Source organism: Argiope bruennichi, chromosome X1 (assembly GCF_947563725.1).
Source record: "Argiope bruennichi chromosome X1, qqArgBrue1.1, whole genome shotgun sequence".
NCBI classification, from domain to species: domain Eukaryota; kingdom Metazoa; phylum Arthropoda; class Arachnida; order Araneae; family Araneidae; genus Argiope; species Argiope bruennichi.
Genome location: NC_079162.1, coordinates 8,508,125 through 8,522,808, shown reverse-complemented (window position 1 = coordinate 8,522,808; position 14,684 = coordinate 8,508,125). Strand labels below are relative to the sequence as shown.

Genomic DNA, 14,684 nt, shown 5'->3' with positions numbered 1-14,684 from the left:
AACCTCGGAAGAAAAGTCTTTGATGTTAGAAAGATTCATAGTCATGAAAGGCAAAATTTGACATTCTGATGGCAGGAAAATTTTTCTAGAAAAATATAAAGCGTTATTACAAAGAGTTCCCATTCAAATCATAGAAAAATTAACAAACTTATCCCGAAACAACATAAGAAAATTTTAAAGTATTTTAAGGTTCTTTTTAATGTCTGAACAATTACATATATAACATTTCTGTCATAAAAAACAGTATGCTATGACAGAAAAGTTCATACTGTTTCGGGAGGATGCATATACTGTGTTCCTTAACAGTAGCCGCCAGTCAATTAAAATTCATTTACGCTTTATTTGATGACTTCGTATGTTAAGATCTGGTTAGCACTCCTCTTCTCTAAGAACAGGAATTCAATAAAAATTATATTCATCTGAATTATTCTAATGCAACATTATGATAGATAAACAGTACTAAAATTTCTTTATTATTGTAAATAATTATGCAAACCATTTCAATGGGATCGATTCATCTGGCTCTTCGTCAAGTTGAATTTGGACAACAAAATTTTAAAAGATATCAAGCAATTTTAAAGAAATTATGCGTTGCTCATTAAGAAAACTTTAACAATAAAATCATACAAGCAATAGTAAGAATTCAATAAGATTGTATTGCTCCAATTATAACAAGCAAATTGTGTTCATATAAATATATTTAAGGATTTCAATTCGTAGTCGGGTAATTTGAAAATTTTTAAATGAAGAAAACTCCTGGCTTATGAATAATGTAAAAACTTAGTAGACTGCACTTCAGAAACATACTTATTTAGAAAATTGTGCAAAACTGAAATGCAAGGATTTATATAATCCCTACTATTTGAAATTAGAGCACCAAACATTTTGTGTCAAACACAAGTGTGTCAAAGAGCTTTCATGAAAAGAGTAACAACAAGTCCAAAATAGCTCTAATTTGTGCTAATTTTTTATTCGTTCCTAACATTTCCTCATCAATTTAAAAATACAAAAATAATCTAAATTATTAAAATGCCAAATTATATTTCTCCTACTTAAGTTTCGCTCGAAAAATTCGATTAAAATGTCTAGTCTTTGTCTAAAACTATCCCTTCCCCTTCCCTGAGAAAAAAAAAAACCAAATCAAATGTCCAAATCGTAAAGCAAGCATGCATTTGTTAAGTGGATATAAGAATTCTTTATTTATAACGCACATTTCTAAAGCAAAAAAAAAAAAAAAAAAAAAAAAAAAAGGAATTAAAGTTATAAAACATTAAAAAAAATGCAGAAAATAAAATTTCTTTCTTTAACTGAAAAATTTACAAAAAGCGTTGGCATTTTAAAATCATATTCGAAAAGCATTATCTTTCAAAAATTGACAATTGAAGTAGTAAGAGTTGTGGAGCTGTTACTGATATGAATAACAAGAAATGTAAATTAAACTAAGCTAAATAGTAAAAATAATGCATTTAGAATTATATATGAACAAAAACATTAAAAATATTTGATCTTTCTCTCTCTCTCTCTCTTTTTTTTTTCCATTGCTGTACTTCAGGGAAAGCGTCTCACGTTTCATTGGCCTAATATTTATCAACTAGCATTGAGATAATGAGCTGTAATCTAAGGGCAAATTTTATTTTTATTCAATCAATATTCAAAGCTTAATATTACTTCATTCACAATAGATTATTAAATCTTTATCCTTTCAATCTTCGAATATTCTGCAAACAAGTATAAATAAATATGTTCTTTAATATATTATAATTATTCTAGATACAGTATATTTTGATAACACATTCATGAACATGAATTTGCACCATTACTTTCACAGTGAAGCAAAATAATACGAATGCTATAATATTCAAATGTATAAGTTATTTATGCATCCATTTTTATATAGTCCTTTTATATAGTATAGTATAAATCAGATTTCGATTATCCCATTGTTATCCATCGTAAATAAAACCGCAAAGTATTGTTTCAAAAGTCTAAAACTTAAAAATTTCTAGAAGCAACATTGATTTTTGTAATTAAATTTAAAAAGAACACCAAATACCCAGCTTTAGATGCAAAATGTCAGCTTATGTAATCCAGTTATCTCGCAATTATACGCATCGAAAGTTAAGGATACCTAATATTAAAATTGATTTCTCTCTCTCTCTCTCTCTCTTTCCTTCCTTCTAATATTATTACAAGATGCCGTTATTATGTTGCTCATTTCCCGAAAGCTTAAAACAACCACTGAGACGATGAAGGAAAGCATGGTAGCTGAAAGGTTTCGCTCCGAGCAGTAGTACCAATTTGACGAATCCTTGGAAGCATGCTAAATTGAGGAAGGATAACTATAATGAAATTGATGGCTTCTTTTTCATAAAAATAAAATACTCGGAGAGAGTAATGGACCTTAGTGCAGGCGGAATGAGGTTCTGCAACTACCTCAGATCTCTGTTTTTAATAAACATATGGGACCCAAAAAGACCTTTGAACGAATTAAGTATTCATTTTTCTGGGAAGGTCTGAGGACGGATATTAAAAGAACACCAATTACATCAGCGTCGAGACCAGAATTGCCAGTTCAAGTAGCTAATGTGGATCTCAATGGTCCAAAAGACCCATCGAGTTCGAAGGGACATAAGTATATTTTATGTCTATTAGATCAACACACTAAATAGGGCGAGGCTATACCGTTTATTAGTCTTAATACTAAAGCAACCAGCAAGACATTATTATTTCTCTAGGACGGATATACCCAACATTATAGTGTCAGAAGAAAATGGAACAAATTTCAATGCTGTATGAACTAAGGAATTTGGAAAAAAAATTGGGAGTACTCTAAGATTTTCTACCCCAACATATCTACAATCTAATAAGTTGGTTAACGTTTCAACAGGACTTTGAAGCGCATGCCTCATAATGTTGTCAGAGAAGACGGTAGAGGGTGGCATTTGCAAATTCCATATGTGTTATGGGCATATTTCCATTTCAGTATAGAGTATACACAACTTCAAGGCTCCTTTTCCATATCAAAATCTTCTTGGACTGAAAAATATAATAACTTGCAGTTGGACACTATTCCCATGCCTACATTCTTGGAAAAACTCAAAAAAGCTGCAGAGCAGGCTAAACTCGTTTCAAAAGTGTAGTGAGAAACTGCTACAAAAATTTTAAGCACTTTAGCCAAAAAAATTAAGCACCTTTGTACATGTACACATATGTAAACCTGCGTATTTTCTAAGCATATGATATTTTCTACTTTATAATAATGAATAATTTTTATTGAAATTTTTAAAATTAATTTTAAAGTTGTATTTTTTAAAAATTTTAATATTTATTTCTTTATTTGCATAATATCTTCTATTGTAAAACAAATTGTGTGTGTGTGTGTGTGTTTGACAAAACATTGAAGATTATAAATATAAAAAATTATCTGAACCAAAAAATTACATCTACTTTTATAAGGTTAACAAGAAAAATCTGATTTTTTTTCAAAATTATTAAACTACCAGTTTATTTAGATGGATACATCAGTTTTGAAAATGTCAACACTGAAGTAGAAGCATAACATGATCAGACAGTTTGTATTTAATTTTTATATATGTAACAACAAAAGTGGTTAGACATAACTGGGATGAAAAGTGTAAATTTCTTCCAGTACTAACTTGCTATATTTAGAAATTTTAGTTGCATTCTTATGAAGATAAGAACTAAGCATTCAGAAATGGGTAAGCTGGCAAAACTATCATTGTTATAAATTGTGTTCAAAACTAATTTTTCAAAAATTAGTAAAAAAAAAAAAAAAAAAAAAAAAAAAAATGCATTCATTCAAACAAAATTATTATCATTGAAAAGCTATTTTTTAAGTCCTTTAAACAGCATTAAAATAATTTTTGTGCGAAAATATGTCTTGATGTTAAGGTGAAAACATGTTACAATTCTGTTTTTATTTCTTAATTAAAATTTTGAAAAATTCTCGTTTAGTCGCCCTCTAATATCCCAAAACTAACTTTCCAAATTTCATGTTCCTAATTTCAATGATGTTGCGCATTGCTCTGTCAATCAGGACAAACCCTTATATGTAAAGAGAGATTTCATTGGGAGCAAAATTTCTATAAGAGTTATAAAAAGAAGGGAAAAAAAGCAATAATCTTTAAAGAATGATAGAATCCGGATCTATAAATGTAAAAGTTTTGTATATAAAACTGGATAAAATTATTCAATGAACTACTTGAAAATCATAATTAAGTTTAAATGAAAGCAAAGAAAGCATTTTTTCTTTTATCACGATTTGACAGCGGTAAAATAACGGGATTGTGGAACTTGTGCTCAGTCGCATTTGCGCAAACTCATTAAAAAGTGTCTTTTGCGCTTATATTGTAAGTTTACTGGGATTTAATTACCTTTGGCAGGAAAACTTGGCGTGCATCTAGAGGGGCTATAGAGAATGCACATTTCTCATATTGATAAAAGAATTATTGATGATTGAGAGTCCTTTTCCTTGAAATATTCACTTTTTTTTCTCTCAAGATAAAACTGATAAGTTATCTCTAAGAATGCTAGGAAACTTTTTTGAAAGTTTGTTTTAGATTAGATGCTCGGTGTGTTTGATTTTTTTTTTTCTCTCTGTTATTTGGATCTGATTTTAAATATGAATGCTAAATAGGTTTTCATTTTTAAGTTCATATCAGCATATAAAATCTGAACTCAAGCTTGATATTTTATGAACTGTAGCATTTCCTTTTTTATTCGTTTGTTCCTCAAGATATAAAAGCATACAGCTTTAATTTTTCTATTGTTTGGTGTCTTTTTATATTAATAATTATCCTTTTGCTTTAGTTTTTTCTAATTTCAGTTAATGATAATGATTATAACTGCTTTCTGAGAGCTACGACAGACCTCTTCAAATTCAGGAAATAATTTTAATTCCAATTTAAGCCCTTTTTGGAGGAACTCCCTTCTCCCCTCCCCCCAAAAAAGAATAACTAACCTTATCTTTAAAGTATTTGAAAAAAATTACACTGTAATAAGAACTAAACTGTGGTCAATAAAATTTACTCTGAAAGGATGTAACATGTTTTGTTGCTTAATTTCAAGCGGTTTAAATTCTATCTTTGGCATATTTATTAACTTTCATTACATATTTTTTAAACAATAGAATGGCATTCTATTAATTAAAGTGCTTAAAAATTGGTTCCAAATTAACAGTTTCAACACCTATACAGAATTATATTAACTTAATAATACTTGGGCATATGTGATTGAGTTCATGTGACATAAGGACTGACTTTTTGAGCTAGTCAGCAAAGATTTATCAAATATCCACAGATAAAGTTAATTCATTTCTTAGTTCAGATAAAAAAATCAATAAAAATTAACTAAATCTATCGTTACCGTATATATCGTATACTTTTGTAGAAAATGAGACCAACTAAAGAACTTCTAAAAACGGCAGTATGTAATATATGAACAGAAAACTGCGAGTGATGGTGAATTTCTTGCACGAAGAATTGTTTTCACTTTTCCAAACATGAACGTATTTTAAATTAATGTTTCTATCTTGATCAAAGCAACATTCGTCTTCCAAACAGCATTTTTCAGAAAAAAAAGTTTTGATTTTGTGTAAGAAAGAGCCTATTTGTTTGATTTTAGAAGCCGAGCTTACTTACTAAAGTTGAAATATTCTCTACACTGTATATCCTTTATCCCTAATCTAGCAAAAGGGTAACCTAAAAAATATAGACAAATGTCAATTTTTTTCATCACATATATGACACTTCATTCTCACCATTTATCTCCGGTTGAAGTAAGGATCCTACAATTTTTAATCACTAAATAACAAAGCCTATTAAAATATTGGGAACTGAAAACGACATTGTATTCTTCTAGAACTAGGGAAGCATTACGATTGCATACAAAATAATATATAATATCATTCTTTTAGAAACTGCACAAGTTCGATTAGTTCGATCAAAAAAAAAATCTTTTCTTGTTGGGAATTTCAATAAGTCTCTGAGATGCTTTAAATGTTCAGTTCCTCAAGTTTCTCTTCCTTTATTTATAAAGATGATAGTGCAGCTGCCGAACAATGAAAGTGAACAACGTTATGCGTGATTATCAATTTTTTTTTGAAGCCATAATGATTGGATGATGTACGAGTTGCATTCCGAAATAAATGCTTCCTTCCACATTTGTGGGCAGTCCTTCGAAATTTAAAACTAAGCATACCTCTGCAAATTTTCTAGATAGAAATGTGAAATTTTGTACGTATAGATGAAAATAAGAGAAAAATTATTCTAATTCACACTTGAAATTATAATGGATATATACAAATTTAATTTTTGCAATTTTCGTACAATTGCTTACCTTATTTAATGAAATTTTGTAATTCGAAGTATATCTAGATGCAATATTAAAAAAACTTGTTCCTAAGTGCAACCCTTTAATGCTTTTTAGAAGAGGAAAAAAAGTGACTCAGGAAACCATGCTTACATAGCTGTAAAATTAGTTTTATCTTAAGTCTAATATTTAAATATTTACTATTGTAATTTCAATTTTGATTACGATAAAGGCCCAATCTATATGAATCTATACTTTTGGCAAGAAATTTAGGGTGAAAAAAGTAAAAGGACAAATAAAATATAAAGTAATATATTTTATTTCTAGCTTTCTTTCGTGCATAGATTTAAGACAAATTCAAAACTAATAATAAATCATTGGCAGCGCTTTTAAGAAATAGACAGAAATTTGCTACTACATTCCCTGCGAATAAGATCATGATACTATATCTGAGAACAAAGCGTTTTAATGTAATACGTATAGATGTGGCATTTACATGTCGATTGCTGGCTCATTGGATTACGTATAGTTAAATCTGACAGTAAGCTAGAAAATGCGGTAATATATTTCAGATTTGAAGGAATTTCAGTAATTATCAACATTTTCTTATTGAAAATATGTTTCCCCCCCCCCCCTGAGAATTAACCAGCAGTTATTTTTTAAATTATTAATATGATTCCTATCTTATTTTAGACAAAGCGCTTAACATTTTAGAAAAAAAAAAAAAAAAATGCAATTTATTTGAACACTATTAACGCAAAAAATACATTAGCTCATTTCAAGTATCATCTTGGGGAATATATATACATACAAGCATACATACATATTGAAAGAACTAAACATTATTGATATCCATTTAAATTTGAATTTAAAGCACTTCCTATGTGTTTTTTTTCATTTTGTTAAATAAAGTTAAACCGAGATAAGAAATAAAAAGATTAAATCCTCATAAAACTAAAAATTATACTTCACATCAAAATTTATATTATATTTAAGTATTATGCACATCAAAATTATAATTTTTATATATGTCTTTTGCGAGGGAAAATTATAAACGTGTTCCTTTATAATAAATTTTTCAAACAAATTTCTCACATTTTATTTATTACTTTCAACACTCGTCTGAAACGCGGTAAGGATCATCAGCATTTTTTCCACGGAAGCTAATTTCGTTATCAGAGACATGGAGTATCATTCTTACTCCGACAGTGATTGATTACCGTATGGCGTAATTGTAAAATCGCCAAATCTTACATGCAAAGATAAAGGTTATGATGTGGTAAACTTTTTTAAAGCTTCAGCGCAAAAGACACTTTTTAATGAGTTAGGATAAATGCGACTGAGCGCAAGTTCCACACAACGAAAATAACGTGATTAAATGAATAAAAGAAGTAATGATATTGTTGTGGGTTTCATTATAATAAAAAGAATTGCTATAAATTATTTTATAAGCTAATTTTTGAAAAACTACTAAAACTGAAGGGGGGGGGGATGCATTCATTCAAACAAAACTGGTATAACAGAAAAGGGCTTTTTTTTTTAACTTTTAAAATGATGTAAAAATATTTTTTTCTGCGATGATGCTTTGATGTTACGGTGACAAAGCGTCCATATTCTCTTCTAATTTCTTTCAATTAATTTTTTTACATTTTAAAATATCCATTATGAGTGGGTCTCTAATGCCCAAGAATATCTTTCTAAATTTCATGTTCTTAATTTCAACGGTCTGTGTTGCACATTGCTGTCTCAATCAGGTCAAACCTTTATATGTAAAGGGATATTTCATAGGAGTGGGGATTCTATAATAATTATAAAAAAAAAAGGAAAATCATAATAAAATTATAGTAACTAAACACTGAAGAATGAAAGTTTTTAAAAACTTTATTTTCATTTCGTCAAAATTTTTAAGTACCAGAACTAGCAGCGTCCCCCCCCCTCCCAAGTAAAAACTAAAATTTGTCGATATTGGTCAAACAAATAATAATTTTCAAATGAATGGATTTCAAAAGTACAGCGTGAAAGAAATCACGATCATTGAAAATTTATAGCTTCAAGTTGAAATCTCATCCTACTAGATTTTACAAGACGGACTAACATAACTACAAGCCGTAATTAATTCCATTTCAGTATAGTACATTAAAATCAATCTAATAAGTCGTTCATATTGCTCCAAAACAACAGGATAGGAGGATTGCTCCAAAACAACATATTAAAGAGAATGTGTAACATACTAAAGATGCTTCGCTGCAAGTATTTTTACACCAGCTTCTACCATGTTCGATATATCTCTTTGCCGAACGAAATTCATCCTGCTGTATTTTTGTTGTTTGATCGGACCAATCTGCGCGTTCTTCTTTCATAACACATAAAAAGGGTAAACATACACTTACTAGGCATAACTTAAAAAAATACTTCAACATTTCAAAATTAAAACATTTTTTTAGTGTTTCAGAAATTTTTAAAAAACTTTTTTCCGAACGTTTTTTGAGCCGCAACAAATATGGCACAGTACATATTTCGTATTGCCCCTTTCGGATAACTATACTGGTATTTCAATAAACAGCAATGCACACAAGAAAGAGGCAGTGGGAAACAAAGTCACATGAGTGTTATCTTACTATGTACTGGTATCCCTGGATTCCTTGTCCGAATTCTCCCCTTTTCTTGGTTTTCTTTTTTGATACATATGATAAATAAGCTTTTACGACTACGCATTTAAATTATCGTATTCAACGTGTGGGGAAACTAAATGAATAAAATGCTGTCTTTACACTTTTCGAGAAAAGTAAACACTTTTCAAGGACCCTTTTTCAAAATTGAGCACTTTTAAGGTGCTTAAAAATGGTTTTCAAATTTAAGCACATTTTATGACACTACGCACTCTGTGCAGAAAGAGAAACTAGCATTCTATCATAATTTAAGGTCGTCTAACAAAATTTTTAAAGTAGGAGATTAGGTAATAGTATTGATACCAGATTCATCTGTCAAACTTTTTACCAGATGACAGGGTTATGCAACAATTGTTGAAAACGGAATCCTCATTCATTTTTGGTAAAAATGGCTGATGTTTCAACGAAACATTTTCATCAGAATAAATTAAGGCATTATATTGTTAGTGCTAATTCTGTAAATGTTATTTTTGAATAGGAAAAAAGAGTTTAGGAATGTTGAAACTTTACCAACCGCTATAAAAGTCTACATTTTTCAAAATTCTTGATAATTTTAAAAGTTAATCATTTGGATAATTTTCAACTAAAAACAATTCGAAATCTAATTGTGAAATTCAAACTTTTCACAAGGCCTATGCAGACAGCTCAGGTTTGGCACCCATTAAAAAAAGCTTTTATCTGGTGCGGTTCGGAAAAACCTTCATGGTTACAGCGTACCCATTGTTTATAGAAAGGAAGTAGAGGGTCAGATTCAGGAATTAATAGATTTAAAGTTAACAGAGCCCTCTGAGAAGGCAATTGCTCATCCGACAGTTTGAGTAGCCAAACAAGATTCTACGGTAAGGATGTATTGATTTTCGAGCATTAATGCTTCATAGATAAGATAGGTACGAAGATACCTGTCTTATCTATGAAGGACATCCAGGAATTGTTTTTTATTGTCGGATCTGATAACTGGTTAACCAGTTTGGACCTTTTAAAAGGTTATTGGCAAATCAAAATGGATGAGGAGAGCAAACCTTTAACCGCGTTTACTACTCATAATGCAATATATCATAGGAAAATTATACCTTTTGGTCTTGCAGGGGCGTCAGGTACTTTTCAACGCGAAATGAATAGTGTACTCAATTCCCATTCTGAATACACTCAAGCCTACAAGGATGACGCGGTAATTTTTTCTAACATTTTTGAGGAGCATTTGACTTACTTGAGGTAAATTTTGACAGAATTAGACAAACTGGGACTTAAGGCTTTACAAATATACTTTTGCAACCAATAAAATTAAATACTTGGGACATATAATAGGTGGGAGGAAACACGGACCAAAGGTCTTGACTTCACGAAGATTAGACAGACTCACTACAATGAAGGAGGTTAGATCAATGCAGGCTTAACGGACTTTTATAAAACATGAATTCCAAATTATGCCGAGATTTCAAAACCATTTTCTGATTTAACTGAGAAAAATAAACCAAACGTTGTCTCTAGGGAACAAGTGGTGCAAGCTTCATTTGACAAACTGAAGGAACGTTTATGTGAAGTAATTGATTTAGCCATTCCTAATGTCAATATACCTTTTCAAGTGCATTGTGGTACATTAGATTATGGAGTAGGAAGTTGCCTAACTCAACAAGATTCTAAAGAAAACTATAAGCCTATTGCTTTTGCCAGTCAAAAAAGTTAAACTCCACTCAGTGGAATTGGACTGGTATTAAAAAAGAAGCATGGGCAGCGTTATTTGTGTTGAACAAATTTGATAAATGGATCTATGGCGCCAGACTCGAAATTATTTCAGTTCAAAATCCCTCGAAATATATGTACCAAACTACACCAAAAAGTCCTAAATTAACCCGTTAGGCTCTGGCATTACAAAGATAGAATCATTCTATTACACATAGGTCAAGTGTGCAGCTGTGTTATGAAGATTAGATTGAGAATTATATCAATTGTTTTTTCTATTGTTAATGTTTTGTACGAATATTGGAGAAAAGTGTCAGCGAAAGTTTTCTCGTGTGTTGGTACCTCTTATATCTAAACATTCAATTATTTTCTGAGTAATGAGACAAACACAGTCACTGAACTTGTTTTGCAATTTAATGAACAGTATTTAAGTGCTGAACTTGCTGTTTTTTTATATTACTATACTATATATATATTTCTTCATTGTTTTTCATTTAATGTGTACAAAGTGTCTCCAGTAATTACGAAATTAAGCATTCGTATTATGCATTTTGAGCCTGCTATGTCATAATGTAAGGTATTATATAGTATTTACCATTGTTCCATTCCATTCAATTCATGTGTTGTGGTAAAATCAGCCACAAGTGGGTAATTTTACTCTTAGGCGGGGCGTGTAAGGTGGTGCTATTATGTATTCTCTCAAAAGCTTGGCGAAGAAAAATTAGACACATACAAGGAGGAAAGAGAGGGGAGATGGAGGAGAGAGGCAGAAAAGGATACGATTTTTTGCGTACTTATATGCAAGTGTGTTGTGTTCCCTTAATCAAAAGTATCAATAAATAATCTTGGGACAAACTGCAAGTCTTCTTTGTCCCCGATCGCCATTCACAAATTTACTAATCTATATATGGTATAAAATTAAGTCTCCTGAAAGCGTTTGTATGTTGGAACCATAAAAAGTCGAGAAATAGTTAACGGATATTGGAGATATTTATACCATTTTGCAGAGCATTTATCGGGGAAGGTTTTAGTACATTAAAGTCATATCAAAATAAAAATAAAAAGTAGTTTTATAATTGCGATTTTAATTATTCCGCGCATGCGCGAAAACCTCAAACTGCAAATAGCAAGAACTGTGGTATGCATAGGTGATACATTTCTTTGTTTACATCTGTTTGTTAGTGTATCAGGTCAAAACGGTTGAACGGAATTGGATGAAATTAAGCACAGAGATAGATTAGAGTCTGGAATAGGACATATGCTACTAATTATTCCGGTTAATTTTTTATTAATTAAAAACTAACTTTCCCGCCAAAAATCTTTTCATTTCCTCACCGCCAAATGAGTAAGGCTTCAGTTTTTTTTCCCCACGCTAACGAAGATAGGCCTAACATTTTTTCGACCTCTTATTTCAAACGATTCTGTTTATTTTCTTAGTGTTTGATGCATTTAAAATCAAACATTGTTAATTAATCGATCCTTCGGATTCATTTTGAAGTACTTTTAAATTAAAATAAAACAGAATAAAGGAAATTAAAAATTTCCAATCTGCATTGCGTTACCCCAATTGGCGTAAAACATTTACGCATTTGCGTTACGCCAATTGGCGTTGAAAATTCACTCATGCGCAGTTTGTTCTTATTGTTAACAACTGTACTTTCACTTTAACTAAAAGTTTAAAAATTACGTGTATTATACTGTTATAGCTATCTCAATCGATAAATAAAATAGACTTGAATTTAAAAAAATACAGACTTGATTTGAACCTTCTGATAGCCCAACTCCGCAAGGACCGCAATATAGCTCTGGCTGTAGCTTCTTAACGCTGCAACTTTGCTTAACGGTGGCCGGATGGTACATTGCGTTTTCAAATTGTCGCTTAATCTTGCAAGCAAAGATACCCCAAACCCCAACATGCAACATCACCAAAAACAACGACTGGGGAGTCCTTTTGCAGCAGTACAAGTTAATATTATGGGACGAGTGCACAATGTCGCATAAGCATGCATTAGAGACTTTAAACCGCAGCCTGCCGGACATCCGCGGCAACCAGGCGGTGATGGGCGGCATTGTCGTTTTGCTCACGATGACCTGTTAGCCATTTTAGTGAGCACTTGAGGACTATCAAACCCCGTCCAGCTGTGGGATAAATACAAGGACGCTTTATCAGAAGATATCGTGCATAGGCTAGATGGCACTCACAATGACCTAATCATTAACGGAGCTTAGGTATTGATTGAGGCGCAAGATGCCTAGGCCCGTTCTCATACATATACATCAAAATTTTCACGCGAATTAAGTCGCGGGTAATAGCTAGTATGTTATAAGTAACAGAACAAGTATTATAGCTATAGAGGAGAAAAAGTATCTTAAATCTTTAAAGTATTGTTTCAACACAAAACGAATTTTGTTTTATAAAATGAAAAATTCAAAACATAATACAAGCAATTATTTGATGTTAAAACATTTTTAGTACAAAGTTTAAAGTATTAAAATAAACATAAATGACGAATAAAAATAAAGAGGGATTTTAAGAGAAATATTTTAAATATGAGAGCAACTCATTTCCAAGAGTAGTTTCTTCAATAAGCGTTCTACAATGCGATGCAATAAGGAACATTTAACTCTTTGCACTCCAAAAAGTAATTCGATGCACAATTATTTACCTAATAAAAGGACATGTTTATTGCTTAAAAAATAAAAATAAAAAATTGTTTTAAGTCCGAAAAAATTATTTTACATTTTCTTATCACTATAGGTATTTTAACAATGGAAATTAAAAATAAGCATATAAGTAAATAAACGACACAGAAGGAGTGCAAATAGTTAATGAATAATTGATAAATCAGATGTTTTACTATATGACACAGATTGGAAATTTAATGTTGAATGCTTAAAAGTTTTATTTTACCGTCAGAAAAAAAGGATGGCTAGTGATGGAGAAAAATAAATATCAGAATAGTTTTTTGAAATATACTGTAATTTGTAAGCATTTCTTGTGAAATATTTTTCGTCCAGCGGCGATAACAAATACAGAAATAATAACCATAACATGGAAATGTTAATAAATATCAACCAAATAACCAAACAATACCGTTTGTCATAAAAATACTTTTAAATTTTATTAATGTTATCTCAAATTACATTAGTTACAATTATCTCACATATTATTCCATTCTTAATTAAAACAGTTATCTCTGTCATTACACCATTTCTAAAATATTCGTATTCGTAAGGCTTACAATTGTAGTAATAAAAGCCTTTTAGAACGATTTCCATCATTAGATGTTACTGATCGCACCTCGGCTAAAGCGATTTACTTTCTGTGGTCTTTCAGTCGCAAACCCACTCCAGACGAACTGAAATTATCGGATTAGGGGAGACCGGGGCAGGTTGACACCATTTTTTTTTCCCGAATTTTTCTAATTTTTTTGGTAATGATTAAATAGCTGATATGTATACCAAAACATTCTTACATCCTTTAGCTAGTATAAAACGGAATTAATAACAGCTTGGTTAAAAAATAAGCGAGCAATATCGAGTTGAATGAGCTAACTCCATCGGTGTCAACGTGCCCCGGGGCCGGGATATATTGATACCATACGTGGGGCAAGTTGGCATTATATATTCGCATTTTTCCTTCTCATACTGTAGGTATTCATCTAAAAAGAAATTATATATATATATATATATATATATATATATATATATATATATATATATATATATATATATATATATATATATATATATATATATATATTAACTAGGAACTTTTACGGAATTAAAATTTAAATAATTAAATTTAACTAAAAATTGCACATTTTTTTTTTGGGGGGGGGGGAGGATTTAGGAACATTTAACCAAGGTACAACCAACTCAGATGAACTTAACATTGCAAAAATGTTTTTGTCTTTTTGTCGCTCCAATATTTTCTTTAGTTTTCTTTCTCTGCTTTTAGTCTTTGGCCACTTTCCTGTTTAGGATCTTTCTTTCTTCATTTTT

At 30.6% G+C, this 14,684-nt stretch overlaps 1 protein-coding gene across 4 annotated transcripts in view; it reads right to left on the bottom strand.

The window, feature by feature from the left end:
* Nucleotides 1-14,684, bottom strand: part of LOC129959536 (early endosome antigen 1-like) — a 169,642-nt gene that overhangs the window by 62,188 nt on the left and 92,770 nt on the right. For all 4 annotated transcript variants that reach the window (XR_008783451.1, XM_056072416.1, XM_056072415.1 and 1 more), the window contains one exon: nt 4-85. Coding sequence is in view for 3 of the 4 variants with exons in the window: in XM_056072416.1 (XP_055928391.1) it covers nt 4-85 (82 nt within the window). In the remaining variant the exon portion in view is untranslated. The remainder of the gene's footprint in view (nt 1-3; nt 86-14,684) is intronic.